Source organism: Camelus ferus, chromosome 15 (genome assembly GCF_009834535.1).
Source record: "Camelus ferus isolate YT-003-E chromosome 15, BCGSAC_Cfer_1.0, whole genome shotgun sequence".
In the NCBI taxonomy this organism is placed as follows: domain Eukaryota; kingdom Metazoa; phylum Chordata; class Mammalia; order Artiodactyla; family Camelidae; genus Camelus; species Camelus ferus.
In genome coordinates this window covers 19135811-19155222 of record NC_045710.1, presented here as the reverse complement: position 1 = coordinate 19155222, position 19412 = coordinate 19135811, and the positions used below count along the sequence as shown (strand labels likewise).

Here is a 19412-nt window from a genome sequence, read left to right as displayed (position 1 = left end):
CTGTGTAGGTATGTCTGATGCTTCCCCATGATCCAAATTAGGTAATGCTTTGGGGGCAGGAATAGTACACAAGTGACCTTATGTCCTTGTCAAGGACCTACATCAGAGAGCATGTGACATCAGTTTCTCTCATTACTGGTATGTTGATCACTTGGTCAAGGTGGTGTCCACCAGATTGCTCCACCGAAAGTTACTTTTTTCCTTTGTAATTAATAGGTAATCCATGGAGAGATACTTTGAAACTTGTAAATATTTTGCCCTCATCAAACACTTATCCAGCAGTTTTAATGCATCCATTGGTAATTCTTGCCTGAATTAGTTATTACTATGATGGTTTCAAAATGGTGATTTTTCAAACTTCTGTGTTTACTGGTTGGCATTCTACTTTAAGGATGACTTTTGTTCAGTATTTATTTTTTCATTTATTTATTTAATATCAGTATAGACTTATGGATTCTTAATAAATTTTAATGTAACTGTTAACAACATATCTTTGGAATCCATCCCTTAGATGAGTCAGTTCTCCATTTTGTGGTCAACCTAATTGCAAGCAGATCTCTTTCTTATGTGAACTTGAACATTAAATCTATACCTCAGTATCTACAAAGGTGAAGAGGAAATGGAAAACTGATCTTTTTATGGGCATTGTTAGCTTGAACACATAGGTGATTGAAGTGTTTTAAGTAGCTGTGGCAAAATAGGGTACTCTGGGAAGTCACAGAGGTACAGGGCCTCTTAAAGGAAAGAAAGGGGTTTTGCAGACAAGTGAGAGAGAAGGCAAAGACTGGCACCAACAATGTCTTTCAGACTAGACACAGAGAAAGGGGGACTTGGCAGAACATGGTAAGGATGGGGGAAGGGCGGGGGTAGAACCCACGATGGAACAAGTGTGCCCAGTCTGTGCAGCAGGTGTGCGGAAGAGCAAGGGAGGGCAAGGGAGTAAGGTGGGAAGGTCAGTGAAGCAGCAACATATGATAAGAGTTCTAGTCACTGATTTTGGGGAAGGACACTGAGGAACAGGGAATGACAGATTCACAAAGTCCCTATGAGGAAGATGTTAATAGTTTCATTTTACTTATAAGAAATCCAAGTTAATCTTCCTATGTCCCAAAGCTACTAAGTGGCAAAGCCAAGATGCAAATACAAATTCTTCTGACTTCAAAGCCCACACTGTCAAAGGAAAGAGAACCATTTACAGTGGACGAACAGAGGTAGAATAAGGGCTCTCAATATAAAGACAAATAGGCTCCTATAGGCCAATCTTAACACTCAATTGAGCCTGGCCCAGAGTGTCTCAGTAATTAGCCCAACCACACTCTTTAGGGGAAATCAGAAATAAGCCCAACGTGCTTAGGAAATATTGCCAAAGTTTTATACGTTATGCTCCTGCATGTCTCAATGCCTTGGCCCCACCCTGGCCTTCTTTAAAAGTCAGCTTTATTGAGACATAATTTTCATATATAATAAGATTTCACTCATTTTAAGTGTATGCTTCAATGAGTTTTGACAAATGTATATACAGTCATTTAACCACCACCACAATCATAATATAGAACTTTATCATCCCAGGAAGTTCTCTATGCAGTTTCTTTACTGTTGATAATCTCCAGCCCCTGGCCTGCTTTCCGTCTCAATCCTTTTGCCTTTTCTAGAATTTCATATAAATGAAATCATACAATATGTAATGTAGCCTTTTGTCTGGCTACTTTCACCTAGCATAATACTTTTGAGATTCATCCATGTTGTTGTATTAGCAGTTCATTTCTTTTTATTGCTAATTAGTATTCTATTATATGGCTATACCACAGTTTCTTTGCCCTTTCATCAGTTCAAGGACATTTGGATTGTTTCCAATTTGGAGCAATTATAAATAATGCTGGTATAAATATGCACATGTAAGTCTTGACGTGGGTATATGTTTTCATTTCTCTTGGATAAATACCTAAGAGTAGAACTGCTAGGTTATAAATGTATGTTGAACATTATAAGAAACTGCCAAACTATTTTCCAACGTGTCTATCATTTTGCATTCCCACAAATGATGTATGAGTTCCAGTTGTTCCACACTTACTCCAGAAGTCAGTATTTTCAGTCTTTTTCATCTTATCCTTTCTAATGGGTCTGTAGTATTGTCTCATTGTTTTAAATTTGCATTTCCCTAGTGTCTAATAATGTTGAGATTCTTCTTATATACTTATTTGATGTCTATATATCTTCTTTGATGTCTCTGTTCAAATTTTTCCCCATTTTTATTAGATTGTTTGCTTATTGGATTTTTATTATTGAGTTATAAGACTCCATTATCAGATATATGTTTTTCAAATATTTTCTCCCAGTCTGTGGCTTGTCTCTTGATACTCCTCTGAAGGGCAAAAGTTTTAATTTTGTTAAAGTCCAATTTATCAGTTTTTAAAATATTTCATTCATGTTTTTGGTGTCCTAAGAAATCTGCCTAACACAAGGTTTTGGATTTCCTCCTATATTTTCTTCAAGATGTTTTGTTGTTTTAACTCTTACATGTAGGTCTCTGGGCCATTTGAAGTTAGTTTTTGAGTATGGTGTGAGGTAAGGGTTCATGCTTTTGCATATGGATACCCATTTGTTCTAGCACCATTTGTTGAAGACTATCCTTTCATCTGTTGAAATTACCTTGTTAAAAATAGACTGCCCACATATCTGTGGGTCTATTTCTATACACTCTTTTCTGTTCAAATGATCTACATGTTTATTTTTGTATCAATATCTGTCTGATTACTGTAACTTGTGATAAGTCTTGATATCAGATAGTTTACATCCTCCAACTTCGTTCTTTTCAGATTGTTGTCTATTCTAGGTCCTTTGTACTTATAAATTTTACACTCAGCTTGCCAATTTCTAAAAATTGCCAGCTAGGATTCTTATTTGAATTGCATTGACTCTATTGATCAGGTTAGGGAGAACTGGCATCATCTTTTCTATAGTATTGCTTTGATAATTTTAATTTCTTACTGTTCATTGCTGGTATATAGGAATAAAATTGATTTTTTATACTGGCCTTATATACTATTACCTTGCTAAACCTACTATTCCTAGTAGTTTAGCTAGGTTTCTTAGGATTTTCTACATAGATGATCAAGCCATCTACAAAGAAGTTTTACTTCTTCCTTTCAAATCTGTATACCTTTTCTTTCTTTTTCCTGTCTTATTACACTGGCAAGGCAATCCATATGATGTTGAATAGAAGTATTGAGACTAAATCCTTGATTTATTTCCAATATGAGGGGGAAAGCATTCAGTCTTTCTCACTAAGTATGATGTTAACTGTAGATTTTTCATATTCTTTATCAAGAAGATCAAGTTATACCTCTGTTCCAAATTGACTGAATTTTTATTATGAATTTTTATGTACAATTTTGTCAGATGCTGTTTCTGCTTCTGTTGGAATTATCATGAGGTTTTTGAGGTATTGAATAACGTTTTTTTTTTTCAGTTATATTTAGGGTTTTTTAAATTGAATTATAGTTGATTTACAATGTGTTAGTTTCAAGTGTACAGCAAAGTGACTTAGTTATACCTATAGGGGTGTGTGTGTGTGTGTGTGTGTGTGTGTATCCTTTTTCATATTATTTTCCATTATAGGTTACTACAAGATATTGAATATAGTTCCTTGTGTTATGCAATAGATCCTTGTTGGTTATCTATTTTATATATATTAGTGTGTATATGTTAATCCCAAACTCCTTATTTATCTCTCCCCTCTTCCCCTCTGGTAGTAAGTTTGTTTTTTATGTCTGTGAATCTACTTCTGTTTTGTAAATAAGTTCATTTGCATCTTTTTTTTTTTTTTTTAGATTCCATATATAAGCAACACGACCAATCTTGCATTCCTGGAATAGACCCTACTTGGTCATGATATATATATAATTTGCTAAAATTTTTTAAGGTTTTGGCATTTATATTCATGAGAGATCCTGATATTTTTTTTCCTTCTAATGTCATTATCTAGTTTTGGTATCACAGAAATAAATGCTGGTCTTATAAAATGATTTGGGAAGTGCTCCCTTGACTCTTCTATTTTCTGAAAGAATTTGTGTAGAATTAGTATTATTTCTTACTTAAACATTTTCTAGAATTCTCCAGTGAAGTCATATAGCCTAGAGTTTTCTTTATGGAAAAACCCCTTATTTTTAATACAGGAAGGATTTGCCTTTGTTGTCTCTATCAACACAATGTGTAGCACTGAGAATGAATGTAAATTAAGTTGTGAAAATCACTATTGTCAAAATAAAGCTCCTAGCCACATAGTTCTATCAAGAATTGTTCCCCTGGCTTTAGCTATAGTGGGAAACGATTTAAGTCATTTCAATAATCTTTTCAGACACAGGTACAATAATTTTAAACTTTCTTAAAAAATCTTGTCTGTAGTCAAATACCCCACTAGTCAATAGGAGTATGTAAAACAAATTTTATCAATCTAATAGGTAAAAAAGTTTATTTTAATTTGCATTTCCTTTGCTAATAATTTAGCTTCTTTTCATGTTTACTGGCAATTTACATTTCCCTTTCTGAAATTACAGACCTGTATCTTCTGTCCATTTTTATCCTGGATTTGTCTTTTTCCCAGCAATCTGGAGGTGTTATTTGAGTATTAGAAATGTATCATATGTATTACAAGAATTTTCACCAAATTTGTGCTTTTTCATTTGACTTTATTTACAGTGTCTTTGGAGATATATTTTTTTAATTTTTAAAAATTAAAATCTGTTTACTTTCATTATGTCTTTTGGGTTTCCTGGCTTCCTTACCTGGGAATGTTCAGATATTCATCTGAATTTTCATACTATGTCACTGTTTTATTTATTACATTCAAGCCTTTAACCTACCTGGAATTTAATTTTACATATGATGTAAGGAAGAATCAAGATTTGGAATCTTATTAGAGTTTGCCATAACTCTTCATCTCTTGTAGTATTTTCCATGTTTTCATAAGACACCCTCCATCCAGCTCATAATTTCTCCAGCTTCAGATCTTTCTCTTGTCACATTGCTATGCTGCAAACTGAGGGAGGGCATGTCTGTCTGTCTCTCCATTGTTTCCATCAGGAAAGACTGATAAACAACTGCAAGGCACCTTGCATAGTGCCTGAGACATTTTCGGTATTCAGAAAGCATTTATGGGAGGAAGGAAAGTGCTGAATTCACACCTCCGTTACTATGACTTCTTGGCAAGTTTAATACTGACTGCCTATCTGTGTAAACAAGGGGAAATGTCATTCTCCTTAAAGCCATTCACTGTCTCATGAGCTCACTCTGTTCCTTCCTTCTCCTGTATCTTTGTTCTTTGAGGCCTTCCTTCTCTCTATAAATCTGTCATTTCACAAGAACTCCCCTTAGGGAGGCTTTCTTCAAACACTTCCTTAAAATTCAACAGTATTTATGAATTCTGCCACACTATTTAGCATTTAATCCACAATGGATTTTACTGCTTTTCTAGTTCCCATCACTGTGCTGGGCACATAGCTCATTAAATACTTAAACAGCAACTGACACAATCTTGCACGCCCAGGCTCTTTATAAAGGCCGAAGTATAGCCTCAAGATTTGTTCTGAAAGCTCTTGGGACTAAGGAAGCAACAAACTGGAAAAAAACTGAAAAATGACCCTGAAAGCTGTTAAATGCCAGAAAGATTTTTCAAGTGAAACTGTGTCATCACATTTATTTTAAATACATTTGTTTAACAAGGACCTACTGTACAGCACAGGGAACTATATTCAATTTCTTATAACAACATATAATGGAAAAGAATATGAAGAGAAAAAAATATATATATATATTTATGTATATATATAACTGAATCACTTTGCTGTATACTTGAAACTAACATTGTAAATCATTTACACTTCAATAAAAAATTTATTTTAAAAGTTCATTTGTTAGATGAGCACATGACCAGGCGCTGCTCTACCTGAAGGCAGAGGGCAACAGATTTTCTTTGGTTGGTTTCTATTTCCATGGGTCCCTATATGGCCTTCACCAATTCAGACCATTGGAGATTCAGGGAAAATGGAACTAAGCCTTATATGACCCTACATTGAGTTTGAAAATAACATCTGAATGGCTCTCAACACTTTCTGCATGAATTTTTAATGGAGAAACAGCTAATGCTAGGGCTAGGGCAAAGAGTATACAATATGAGCCTGGAGCATCTTATGTCAGAAAATAAGAAAGCACTCAAAAAACAAAATGATGGGAGTATGTCAAAGGACACCAGAGCCAACTAAAAGAACTCCCAATGGCCAAAGCTGGAACAACTTGAGCAACAAAATAATGTAGTACTGGATTATAGCCCAAGGAATAAAATAAATATCCCTCAGTTCATACTGATATAAATAAGCAATTGAATAAATAAATGAGAGAAGAAACAAATCTCCCATAGAGAATTCCAAATAATTTATGGAGCTACTCCACCCACAGGGAGGTAAAGTGTAACTCCCCACCCCTTAAGTGTGGACAACACTTAGTGATTTGCTTCCAAAGAGTACAGAATGAAAAGAGGGATGAAAGTAACTTTCCAGTGGAGAAACCTGGCAAAGACTACCTTAGCCAAGTGATCAAGATTAACATCAGTGATGTGTGGACACTCTACCCTTGATATGATGAGAATGACACTTCACCTCTGTGGTATTCCTCCCAAAAACCATTAACCACAGTCTAATCACGAGAAAAACAGACAAACCCCAATTGAGGTACATTCTACAAAATAATTTGACTAGTCCTCAAAATTATCAAGATCATCAAAAACAAAGCATGTCTAATAAACTGTACAGCCTACAGGAGCTAAAGAAATATGACAACTAATTGTAATCCAGGTACCCTGGATGAGATCTTGGAACAGAAAAAAAGACACCAAGCAAACTAGTGAAACACGAATAGAGTATGGAGTTCAGTTAATGCTATTACTTAGTTGTGACAAATGTACCACAGTAATGTAAGATGTTTACATAACTGGGGTGGGTATATGAAATTCTACTATCCTTGTATCTTTTCTGTAAATCTAAAACTATTCTAAAATAAAAAGTGTACTGAAATATTCTGAAAATACAGTTTGGGCAACAGATGACTACATGCTTATCTCTACAACTGTGCTTTTAATTACAGGGTGCTGGTGACAGTTTTGTGGGAGCTTTGGCCTTCTACCTGGCTTACTACCCACATCTGTCCTTGGAAGAAATGCTCAAGAGATCCAATTTCATCGCAGCAGTCAGTGTCCAGGCCACAGGAACACAGTCATCTTATCCATACAAAAAAGACCTGCCCCTTGATCTGTTTTGATTGCTATCAACTCCAAAATAAATATACCTGGAAATAAAATGTACTTGGGGATGGCCACTCTTAACTAGCAGCTTACTATAAAATGTCAGCTTCTTTCTTTGCAAATAGTATGTTCACTTACTAAGTCATCCTCAAGCTTTCATTTCTTTCTTTATAGATGATTTCTTTGCTTTTCATCCAAAAGTCAACGAGACAGAATTAAGGATTCCACAATGAAGACCTATACAGACACTACCACTATTCAGGAACCAGCACACTCCGTTGCCAACACATCATGAATACAATATGTACACCATACAGCAGAGGTTGCGGACAACAGCGCCTAGAGCCAGAGCAGACAATGTTAAGTAAGGGAAGGGAGCATATGAATTGGACCACTCGAGCAGTTTTTAAGAGGGGCAACTGATATTCAGCTTTGCCTTTAGTGTTGTCAAGGCTTCTGGTTTTGCAGGAGAAGCCAGAAGTTTGGATGTTTATTGAAATTTTTCAATGTTTTAAGTATCAACAACTGATTTTTTTTTTAATTGTAAACACCACCTGTGGGCTACTTTCAGCCCACATGCTGAACAGACAAGTCATTTGCTAAGCCAGATTTTAAGGTTTAAAAAAGAAAAAGGGGATTCATGCACATCACAGAACCTTTATATTGGGCTTAGATAGATTAGATGAAGGATTTTTCTTGTAAACCAAGACCTTAATGTATAGTTTGAATCTAAAAATAGCCAAGATCTCACCTACTATTGCTTTGAACCAGAGCTTTAACAAAAGATGCCAGAAAATAGCTGATTGACTATAATGCCACAAGCCTCTAAGATTCAACGGGCGTCTAATTCCATTTCCAAAGAGCTGCCCTCACATTTCTTCCCGGGACACAGATCGGGCCATGGGGAAGGAACACCTGTTATTTTGGAACAGCGTTGGTTTCTTAATGCTCGTGGTCACGATAGACACTCTATCCTTCTCCTCATAAATGCTTTAAATGTGGTAGGATATGAACCAGCAGAGCTCACCATAGGAGCTGATCCTTCTTATCTCCAGCCAGAAATCTGACAAGTGAAGGAGAAAAATGGGCAATTTTGAAAATTTGTGGGAAACAACAGCTTGAGTGAGAAAGTGTATAGACCTGGATAGAGCAGGAGTCCTTACCTGAACATGAGGGATTATCACTGGAATTGCCAAGCTGGTCAGCTGTGTGGTGCTGCCATGCACCAGAAGCCCTTAGCCACTAGCTTTATGAAAATACACTATAATGCCTCTTATTCAAACAAACAAACCAACGTAGGAGTTAAAGGAGTCCAAAGATGTCCCACAAAACCCTACATACTGTCTTCGGTGACCCGAGTTTGAGAATATGGACCAATGGCATGTTCTCTAATTATAAGCACACATCAAAAACAGACGTTCTCTTGGTTTCTTTTGTGTTACGAGGCTGGCTCCTTTCTTATCATTCCTGCTCACCTTTGCCACCTCTGTTATTGAATGGGAGTTTTTTCAAGATCACTCTGGACTGTGACTTTGCCTTTTCTATGAAGAATAAGGAGGAGCCGACTGGAAACTCTTGGACAAATTTCATTATGGAAAATTTTCTTTTACTATATGAAACAATGGTTATTTTTTAGTAACGTGGTTTTTCTCATTTCAAATGGTAGGGGAAAATATCACTAAGAGACAATAGCACAGGCTATTTTAATATTTTTTATTAAGGGCTATAAAAATATCCAGAAGGATAAATAAATGTGATGCAATGATATATGTCCTAATATGAAGAACTTTCTTTCACTGCATTGTTTTCCTTCACAATGGCCTTCAAATCACAGGAGGCAGTGATTCCGTGCCATTTCCTCTTCTTTTATTACACGCTGCAGAATTTCTGAATCAGTATCCCGCCCTCAGTCTTCTCATTTATAAATCAAATTCATTTTCAATCCATTGTTTAGAGAGAGCGTATTTTTTTCTGTTCCACAAAGAGGACTTTTTTTTTCACTGTAGGAGGAGAAAAAAGGGTTGTAGCAGAAAACTGAAAAATATCGTCATCACTTTTTAATAAAAATATGTATCAGACCATGAGCCCTCTCCCTTCTCTTCTTTTACTTTCCTTTGTCATGAGGATGGAGCTGACTTGCAAACTCAGTTCCTCAATCCCAGAGGCCAGAGAAGACTGCAGAAAATGGTAAGGAAAACAAGGGAAAAGTCCACCAGCCAATCCATAGCACCCTTGGTACCCCACAAGGTCACATTTCAACCAAAGTGAAATATTCAAATTGAAAAAAGAAAATTACAGGCAAGAAATGAAAAACAACATCTTTACCCAGTTAATGTCCACTCTTACAGGAGGTAAAGCAAGCACAGGCTGGGAGCTAGACTCCAGAAAAAGCACAGTAAAAACTGAGTAGACCACGGAAGGAAAGGAAGCCTGGCTGAAAGAGTAAATACACAGTAAACCTTGTACTTTTCACAAATGGTTTCATATACCCAAATACGGATTTTCTAGTTTGGTAAGAAGAGATTTAGTATCATAACCAAAATCTCATTATTGTATCATAACGGAGTACAGTTCTCTGAAACACCCAAAACCAAAATGCTAACTGCCTGCATGAAAAATTAGACTAGATGCTAAGCAATAAAGTTTTCATAGTTCCTGCTGTAAAGCACTTCATTAACATCACACATCTCTCTCCCTCTTTCACTCACACACACACACACACCCCCCCATACACCCACCCTACCTGAATTCTTTGCCAAAAAACCAAAAACAGTGCACCTTGGAAGATCCAGGAATCAAAAGACTATGTTATGACACAACAGCAACTCACTTGTCCCTACCATACAAAGAGATTTTAGCAATGTTTTTTGTTATTCTTCTATCATCAATGACGGATACTCTGAATATGAGATTCTCAAACTGCCTATGATTAAGAATTAGCTAGGGAGCTTATTTAAATACATTTCTACTTCTTACCTCCACCTCTACTCTAATTCTGATTCTTAGATCTAGATTGAGGCTGGAGGTCTATTATTTTTTAAAACCCTCAGATAATTCTGATGGGCAGCTAAACCTAGTAACTATTAACCAGTCAACAGAATTATATCTATAAAGTGAATAAAAATTAATATATTTTATTATTTTGTACATAAAATTTGTACATATATTAAAAACATACTTCAAATCATCTAATATGAATATAAGTAGGACTGATGTTCCCTCAAAGTCCAAGGAGGACTACAGAGCCATTGTTAAGATGATAGTGAAGAATCAAAATAGTTTCCCATCAGACAATGTTATTCATTGCAAGAAATATTTCCCCCATGTTTTTCTACGTGGAACTAAAAAAGGGATTAAAAAAGGAACTTGTCTCATTGACAACCAATCAGATTATTTAAATGACCCTGAACAGGAGCAACTGATGAAGATCAGTAAAGCAAAGTTTTATTCATGAAAAATTTTGATTGGCTCACTGCATTCATACCCCTAATTCAAAGAATAAATATTTAAGTTCACAGAACTGTGCTAAGAAGAGTCCTGAGTTAATATCAGTATATTGTGAGGTGCCTGTATGAACGTCCAGTAAACCCCAGGACCCTAAAGATCAAAGGGGACTGAAATGGTGAGGGAAACGCCTCACGGAGAGGGTGAAGTTTAGCCTGTGAAGCAGCAGCAGTGTCTGGATGAACTAAAACAAGAAAGGGCATCAGGTGCAGAGAAATGGTGGCAGCAGGTAAGAATGACAGTGCTGATCACAGGGGAAAGTCCTGTTTTTTTTTTTTAAAGGGAGATTGATTTGACTCCAAGTAATAGAATAGGGGGCCTGGAGTCAGAAAGACTGAGTTCAAGCCTTGGCTCCACCATTTATGCACTGGGAGTCCCTGGGGCAAATTTCTCAGAATACTCCTCTGTCAGTTTCCTTCCCTGTGCGAGGGCTAACTCCATCTCCCTCACAGGGTTGCCAGACACACAGTGAACACTCAATATGTGTTGAGTTGAAATGACACACTGCTATCCACAATCGTAAACATAAATTAATTTTCTGTCAAAATATTTGCTTCTTAATTCATAGAAGAATGAATCTGTCAAGTTCTTTCCCTACATCTAACCTAAATCTATTCTGCTTCAATTGAAGTCTTTATTGTCTTGTTTAGTCAGCCAAGGAATTAAAACTGACAAGTTTTCATTTTCCTTATAATAAACTTATTCATATATATTTAACAAAGTTTAATAGGCTTATGTCTCAGCCTTTAATCCTTCCTCCTTGGAAATTCGCATCTAGTTTCATATGAGAAAAAAGGAGGTTGAAAGGACAGAGCTGGTTCTAGCCATACCATGAAGTGCTCAAATATTGGGGAATTTTTCCATGTCTCCTTGCCTGATTTCCTTCATAAAGCAGACAAACAAAACATTACCCTTAAACTAACCACTCACTCATTGGAGTAAGATATGCTGAAAGAACTGCCAAGCTATGTAGTACCCTGGGCAATGGGGCAGGCAGCAAGGCAAACATCATCACACAAGGCTGCAGGACACTGAGCAGGTGGGCAGACAGCCAGGCAGGTTCTGCTCTCCTAGAACATTCTCTCCTTCAGAAGAGGCAAAGTTGTGCTGTCAAGGCTCAGACCATTCCTTAACAGAAAAGTTCTCATCATCTGTTAGAAATTTATATATGAATCTTTTCTTCCACTTTCACCTTACAGTGAGAACTGTACGGGTGTACCCTTTCCCAATCTCAAAACTTAAAATCAATCTAACAATAAGTTCCTAATACCTCCCTACTGAGGGAAAATTCCAATACATTTGCACACTTAAAATATCACAGAAGGTTATTTGGTCAATATTTATTAATGTTGTACAAGTTGCTAAAAAAAAAAAAACCTCCAGAGGAGCTAAAATGCTAGAAAAACAATTACTTTATTGTAAAGTTCATCGCTTTGAGTTTTCACTAGGTGATACAAAGAAATCAGAGGGAGAAAAACATCACATCAATCCACTATCACATTGCTATGGTCTGAATGTTTGTGTTCCCTGAAATTTATGTCAAAATCCTAACCCCCAAAGATGATGGTACTCAGAGGTAGGGCCTTGGAGAGATGCTTTGGTCATGAGGGTTGAGCCTTCATGAATGGGATTCATGCTCTTATAAAAGAGACCCCACAGAGCTGGCTTGCCCTTCCACTGTGTGAGAACACAGCAAGAACCTCTTCCTATAAACCAGGAAGAGGGCCCTCACCAGAAAGTGACCATGATGGCATCTTGATCTTGGGACTTCCCAGGCCCCAAAACTCTGAGAAATATAACTCTTGTTGTTTATAAGTCACCCAGAATGTGGTACGTTGTTATATCAACCCAGACTAGGACATATACCTTATCATTCTAATAATTTTTCCACGATATTAGATACCATCCTGAAATTCAGACTCCTAATCACCTGGTTTCAAACCCAGAATTCCCTTCTTATTACAATAAAAAATGACCCAAAATTTTAACACCATAAAAACAGCAGGGAATTTTACTTCCGTTAAAGAATGGAACTCATGCCAATTTTAAATTGACAACTGGGTTTCTCAGAGCCTTTTTTAAATGTCTCCTTACATTGGTACAGACCCTTTTTCTTTAAGGCAATTTTTTCTCTTTTTCTTAGACATTGACGAATGCAGCATAATGAACAGTGATTGTGAGACCTCCTGTACAAACTCTGAAAACAGCTATTAATGTAGTTGTCATCCAGATTTGCACTAATGCCCAATTTGAGGTCACTGACCAGTAAGTGGGTTTTGGTCTCCCATGAAATCTCTTAACAAGTCCCCTCGTAGAGTGATTCAGAGCTTTGGAGTCAGTCCTGAGTTCAAATCTTTCTTTTGTCACATATTTTAGTTGTGTGTCCTTGATTACGATCCCTGGCACCAGATTCCTCATCTATAAAATTGGATTCAGATTGCCTGGAGAGTACAGGTGCTCGTGTTATGATGCATTCGTGGTATCTGAAGACATGAAGACTTGTGTAGGTAAGCAAAGAGGACAGAATTTTCCATTTTGTCTGGTTAGTCACGATTACTAGTTTGTTTCCTTTCTCTCAGGGATCACTGTCTTTTGTTGCTTCTATCGTCCTTCTGTTGTTGTTTCAAGTGGGAAGGTAAATTCAGTCCCATTGCTCCATCTTGGCCAAAAGTCTATGAGTCCTTCTTTTTAGTTAATGAAAAGGTTTCTTATGAGGTTAAGTGCCTGTCTTTCATTACATAATGGATAATTCTGGAAAATAAGGTTCTAGCACCAATTCCGATTCTGATCACCAGCTGGGTGCCTTACAATTCAACTCAACTCTGACCCTGTATGCCTGGAGACAGTAACTCGGGAACAGCCAGAAGGAAGTGACGCACAGGGCAAGGTATGGGGAAGGGGAGCAAAACTTCCATGCCCTCCCTGAGCATGGCATGTTCACCAACCCAAAAGCTCCAGTACAGCCACTATTAAGAAGTAATTATAAAGCTGCTATTTAGAAGGGCACAAAAATGAAATGAATGGCCTGGAGTTTTAAAATAAATAATCTGTTTACTAGTTTATTTTGCCTAAATCTGTCCATGAAATCAAAAAACAGAAGAGGCTTCCACCAAAAGCAATCAAGTACTAACTCTTGTTTGTGAGCAGGCAATCTGGCCTTAGGAACACTTGTCTCTTTTAGACAAATATTTCTACCTACTGAGGCCACTTAAAGGTACCATTTATTATGGCATTATAGCAGATGATACAAAATAGGAAATGAAATTTCCTACCCTCCTGCCCTAATAAATATATAGACAACACATTCCTTTTATTCAAATCTGTACCTAATTACTTGCCACTGTTGGCCAGATGACCCCAGGAGAGCATTCCCTCCCTTTCTCAAGACATTCTTCTCTTTCTGTTTCCAGAACATTACCTATATTTACAGAGCTGGTTTCCAACCTTAAAATCTTTGGTTAACTATCTCCTACAAGAGAGACTTTCCCTGATCTATCCTACCTAAGCGGGGGATAAAAGTGGAATCCACCTCTCCGCAACTTTATCCTGTATCTCAGCATCCTGCTTGTCTCTCTCATAGCACTTAGCACAATTTGTCATTTTTCCTCTCTCCCTTCCAAAACAAACTGTAAGTGCCAAGAGCACAGGGACTGACTCTACCTTGTGTCCTGGCAAATCTCAGTACCCGGGACAGTAACTAGCACCACAGTAACTCTCAATACATACTTGGAATGAATGTTATAGTGTCAAAGGGGCCACAAAACTGCCTTGAAAACATCTGAATTTATTGTAAAGTAACTTCTCTGAATCTTACCAACTGGATCATAATGTAATAGAGTCAGTTTCTCTCGTAGTCGGCTCCTCTTAGTGTTGAAGGTGTAACCTGTCCCAGCTTGACTCAACATTTTCACCAGAATGGTCCTAAGATTTAAAAGTAAGCTGTTACACACTGAGGACATAGACTAAAATCAATCATAGGGGCATGGCACATTTTCAGAACCCTCTATAGTAGTACTAGTTGTGGGACATACTCAAGCCTTAATTCCAGCTCTAAGACAGCCTATGTTTTCCATAAATCACAATTTCAATGGTTCTGATTCCCAAGGTTTATTCCATTACACAGACTGCCTTGGTAATGACCCAACCAAAGCAACAAGAACAATAAAATCACCTTGTGAGAAAAAATGCAGACACCCGCCTCTCAAAAGGAGCTGAAGGCAGGAGCAGGGAAAACACAAAAGTACTAGTAACCCTAGCTGGCCAGTCAGGAAATTGTAAAGATGGCTATCTCAGAAGAGCAATACCTTCCAGGGATGAGTGATAAGAGTAAAATCAGGAAGGGACAAAATAAAGGGATTGGGACTTTTACATTGTTAACATGAAAACCTTGTTCCCCTTCATATTTTGTTTAAGTTATAGTCATCCAAAGCATAAAGTTCATGCTTTGCCTTACTGGACCTTTTACTACCTTGTACTGGTTATTATTTTTTCACATGTCTTGCCTCCCTATGTAGACCATGCTATTTTATTTCTCGTCTAATTCCCCGAAGAATCTGAAGCATCTAAGATATATTACCTATCTTTGCATCCCTTTCAATGTTCAGCACAGTGCCTCATACATAAGAGGGATACAGTATCTGTTGATTAAGATAGACAATAATTAGCCATTCATTCAAAAGGATACAACAAATTATCTATTAAGTGCTTACTCTGTGGAAAGCACTGTGGGAAGTGCAAAGCCCTATAAGCTGCATGTGCACCTTCAGGGAACAGTAAGAGAATGGAAGGTGAGTCATATACACAAGATCTATAAGGCAGGACATATATGACAAATGGCACAAGAAGGAGACAAAGAACATGAGAGGCATAGAGCATCTCTAAAAAAAACTGAACGCATGGGAGATTCCTATAGAACCTGGAAGTGGGAAATTCTAACGTAAATAACTGGACTCTGGGGAAAACTGTATGACTCAATAAAAGATATTGAGAGGAAAAACACTAACATACATGTTTTTCATTAACTTTAATCCAAAAAAAAAAAATCTCGTTTTATGGATCTGTGACATGTCTTGTTGTAAGCAAAGGCTGCTTTACAATTTTTCTATTTTTAACACAGAAAATCTTCAGTTTCTGTCTACAAACTTTATTTTGAGATATCAGTTTGGCATTTATAGTCTCTTTGCTACAGCACGGAATCTTTAGCCTTTGCTATTTTTGAAGTATTTTTACCATGAATGCAAAGGATTACAAAACTCAAAACAGGCTCTGTGGATTAATCAAACCCCAGTTTGTTCTGCTAGATTCCTGTATTGGGCTCCAGACAAATGGCTCTTGGTCCTCAATTTGAAGAAACAGAAATATAGTGGTAGTCCAAAGAGAGCATGGGAACTCTGATGGTTTGTATAGGAACAAGAGAGCATGAGCTCCTTCAAGCAAATTATTTGAATGCTCACTTAAATAGGTCAGCTGGGCAAGAGGAAAAATATTTTTTGAAAGAGTTCAGAGGGCCGAAATAATTCATCAAGTAAGTAATCCTCAAACCAACCTTTAGAAAATCAAGGCCAAATGCTTAGTTTTACATAAGAATGTATTGGCAGCAGCTGGCCTAATGAATCTTCATCAAGTAATCCTCAAACCAACCTTTAGAAAATCAAGGCCAAATGCTTAGTTTTACATAAGGATGTACTGGCAGCAGCTGGCCTAATGAATCTAACATAAACAAGTTTATAAAAGGAAAAACTTTTACTTACTTTGACTTGCTCTTGGCAACTGTTTTGTAGAAAGGAAAGGTTGGAAGAGAAAAGAAAAAATATCAATATTATTACCTTATGCAAAGTTCATATAAATGTCAGTAATAATCAAAAATATTTAAGTACCAAAGTATACCATGGTTATCATTCAAGTAACTATCCCCTAAGCTATTAGAAGTCTCTTAAGATTTTACAGAAGATTTTTAAAAGATTAGTCAGACCACCACAATTCTGGATGTAATGCTTTGCACAATCTCTTTTCAGTTGGGCTGGTTACCTTTTAAATCTTTCTAAAGTAAGATCTGCTCCATTTATTCCTTTTCTAAGGTGCAAGTACTTGCACTGGACCAAGTCTCTTGTTTTTGATAGGTTAACCTATGCAAGCTAGAACAACCATCGCATCAGATGGAGAAGGGAAAGTAAATCTAACCGGGAAGTCAGCCTGGTGCGTGGAAAAGCACCGTCTTGGGAGCCGGAGGGCTTCTTTCCCAGCCCAGCGGTAGGACCTAGGGTCAATCACTGCTCCTCTCGAAGCCGTTTCCTCATCTTTAGAGTTCTAACCGAGTGAACTAGAAATTCTGAGGTTTTCTCCAGTTAGGACGGCCAGTGATTCTGCTGACACACCGCTCAGAGGATGAGGGAAAGCACCCCACTGCTGCTGGAGACTCTACAGTGCGAACGAACCGCAACCGGATCCAGAACCAGCACCGCAGAGCCCCAGAACCCACTCTCCCCGCAGAGAGCGCGCCGCGGGGCATGCCGGGCGCTGTAGTCCTGAAGGCCTGGGAAGCCGTAGCGAAGCTTCCCGGCCGGTGCGAGCACACCGCCCCACAAAGTCCCGGGGCCCGCCTGTCACGGTTTCCCGCCCGCGCTGCAAGCCCTGCCGCCGCCTCCAGCTCCACTTACAGGTGACCGCGGACAAGAACATGGCGATGACACACCTCTGGACTCCGTAACAGGCCAAAAGCCCCCTCGACAGACAACTGCTTCCGGGGCACAGGCCTGTTCCGGAAGAGGACGTCTGGGAGTTGTCCGCAGCCACGCCCCCCGGAATAAACCTCAGGTCCGGATCGGCGCCCTCCTTTTTCCTGCGTCTTTCACTCGCTAGGTCTCTTTATTTCGTGGTGTAGGAGGTTGGAGTGCCCTCCCCCTTTTAAAGAGTGACTTGGTTAGCCCTGACTCCTACTTCTGGGTTGGAGTTAGGTGCTTTCCATACTTGTTTCACTAAATTGTCACAACCACCTACAGTAAAGCCACAGGAATTCTGTATGTTATTCAGCTGTTCCAGGTTATCAGGCTCCCGCATTATTTCCTTAAACTGTTGCCTTCTTTTGCTTCCCTGGTCCCAACTTCACCTCCACCTGGTTAACATCTACTCTCAGTCCCTCCAGAATTAAGAACTCCACTTGAATATCCCCATTCCTTAATTATGTGTTGGATTTCTTGGAGGGCCCTGTGCATCTTGTTAACAATTGTTCAAAACACCTCGCACAGTGCCTGGCAGTAGGAGCCGGATAACTGAGATTGGGAGCACTCACATAATTTGCTTAATATCACAAAACTAGCGAATGGCAGTCAGAATCTGAACCCAGATTTTGTTTGACTGGCAAAGACCCATGCTTTTCCCAGTACACACTGGGACCTAACCACTTTGCTATCTTCCAATCTTCATCTCTCTGCAAGGAACCTGGGCTCTTTCAACGTCAGGGACTTCATCGGAGACCTCATTTCCCAACTAATGGGATAGAGTCTTTTGGATTTTTTCCTAATGTGTGATTTTATCTGTATATTAAATTTTACAAACACGTGAAAGAAGATTAATTCTCATGGATTATCCTCACTAAAACTAGTAAAATTACTTAAAAGAGAAAATGAAGCAGCTATTATGGAAAACAGTATAGAGATTCCTCAAAAAAGTAATAATAGACTTACTGTATGATCCTGCAGTCCTACCCCTGGGCATATATCTGGAGGGAACTCTAATTAGAAAAGATACATGCACCCCAATGTTCATAGCAGCACTATATACAATAGCCAAGATATGGAAGCAAACTAAATGTCCATCAACAGATGACTGGATAAAGAAGTTGTGGTATATTTATACAATGGAATACTACTCAGCCTTAGAAAAGAATAAAATAATGCCATTTGCAGCAACATGGATGGACCTGAAGATCATCATTCTAAGTGAAGTAAGCCAGAAAGAGAAGTAAAAATACCATATGATATCACTCATACATGGAACCTATGAAAAAAAAAAAGATAAAAGAGGACACTAATGATCTCATCTACAAAACAGAAACAGACTCACAGACATAGTAAACAATTTTATGGTTACCAAGGGAAAAGGGGTGGGAAGGGATAAATTTAGGAGTTTAAGATTTGCAAAGGTTACACTACATATAAAAATAGATAAAAAACAAATTTCTTCTGTATAGCACAGGGAACTATATTCAATATCTTGTAATAACCTTTAATCAAAAAGAATATGGAAATGAATATATGTATTTATATGCATGACTGGGACATTATGCTGTATACTAGAAATTGACAAATTGCAACTGATTATACTTCAATTAAAAAAAAATTCCTTCCTCACCTTGTGCCATTCAGCTGCTGGCAAACAAGAGCTTCTCATGTTCAAGAGGGTAAGGTTTCTTATCTAAGAAATTCTTTTAGAGGATTTATTTTAAAAGAACACAGGACCAGAAGCTAAGGAACATGAATTCTAATCTTTGTTCTGTCCCTTGGAAAGTCATTTCAACTCTTCAGACCTCAGTTTCATGCTCAGTGGGGGCATTGGATCAGTGGTTCTCATCCCTGAGGGTGTATCAGTCACCTGTGTTCCTTTAAAAGACCCAGAT

The 19412-nt window shown here is 37.9% G+C and overlaps 3 protein-coding genes across 7 annotated transcripts in view; 1 reads left to right on the top strand and 2 right to left on the bottom strand.

Moving 5' to 3' along the window:
* The window catches only part of RBKS (ribokinase), an 81954-nt gene extending 74573 nt beyond the window's left edge, over positions 1 to 7381 (top strand). Inside the window, exon 9 of one of the 3 annotated variants that reach the window (XR_001366716.2) lies at positions 7138 to 7267. Coding sequence is in view for 2 of the 3 variants with exons in the window: in XM_006189745.3 (XP_006189807.2) it covers positions 7138 to 7311 (174 nt within the window). In the remaining variant the exon portion in view is untranslated. Of the gene's footprint in view, positions 1 to 3830; positions 3891 to 7137 lie in introns of those variants that run through there. The other 2 variants (XM_006189745.3, XM_032497266.1) reach the window with 2 other exon arrangements.
* The window catches only part of BABAM2 (BRISC and BRCA1 A complex member 2), a 444883-nt gene extending 430161 nt beyond the window's left edge, over positions 1 to 14722 (bottom strand). For all 3 annotated transcript variants that reach the window (XM_032497262.1, XM_032497261.1, XM_032497260.1), the window contains exon 1: positions 14613 to 14722. The gene's annotated coding sequence lies outside the window, so the exon portion shown is untranslated. The remainder of the gene's footprint in view (positions 1 to 14612) is intronic.
* Positions 8993 to 17592, bottom strand: MRPL33 (mitochondrial ribosomal protein L33). Its single transcript, XM_006189744.3, has 4 exons — positions 17455 to 17592; positions 16549 to 16567; positions 14613 to 14719; positions 8993 to 9294 (listed from the first exon to the last, which is right to left on the bottom strand). Exons 1-4 carry the CDS (start codon positions 17474 to 17476, stop codon positions 9245 to 9247), a joined length of 198 nt encoding a protein of 65 aa, XP_006189806.1. The 5' UTR covers positions 17477 to 17592; the 3' UTR covers positions 8993 to 9244.
* Between the last annotated feature and the right edge of the window lie 1820 nt (positions 17593 to 19412).

Excerpts from the sequence above, each read along its gene's own strand:
- MRPL33 (XM_006189744.3), bottom strand. The coding sequence starts at position 17,476 with ATGTTCTTGTCCGCGGTCACCT. Across the intron at positions 9,295-14,612 it reads ATTACATTATGATCCAGTTG|TGAAAAAAAAAGTCCTCTTT; the intron begins GTAAGATTCAGA and ends CTCCTCCTACAG.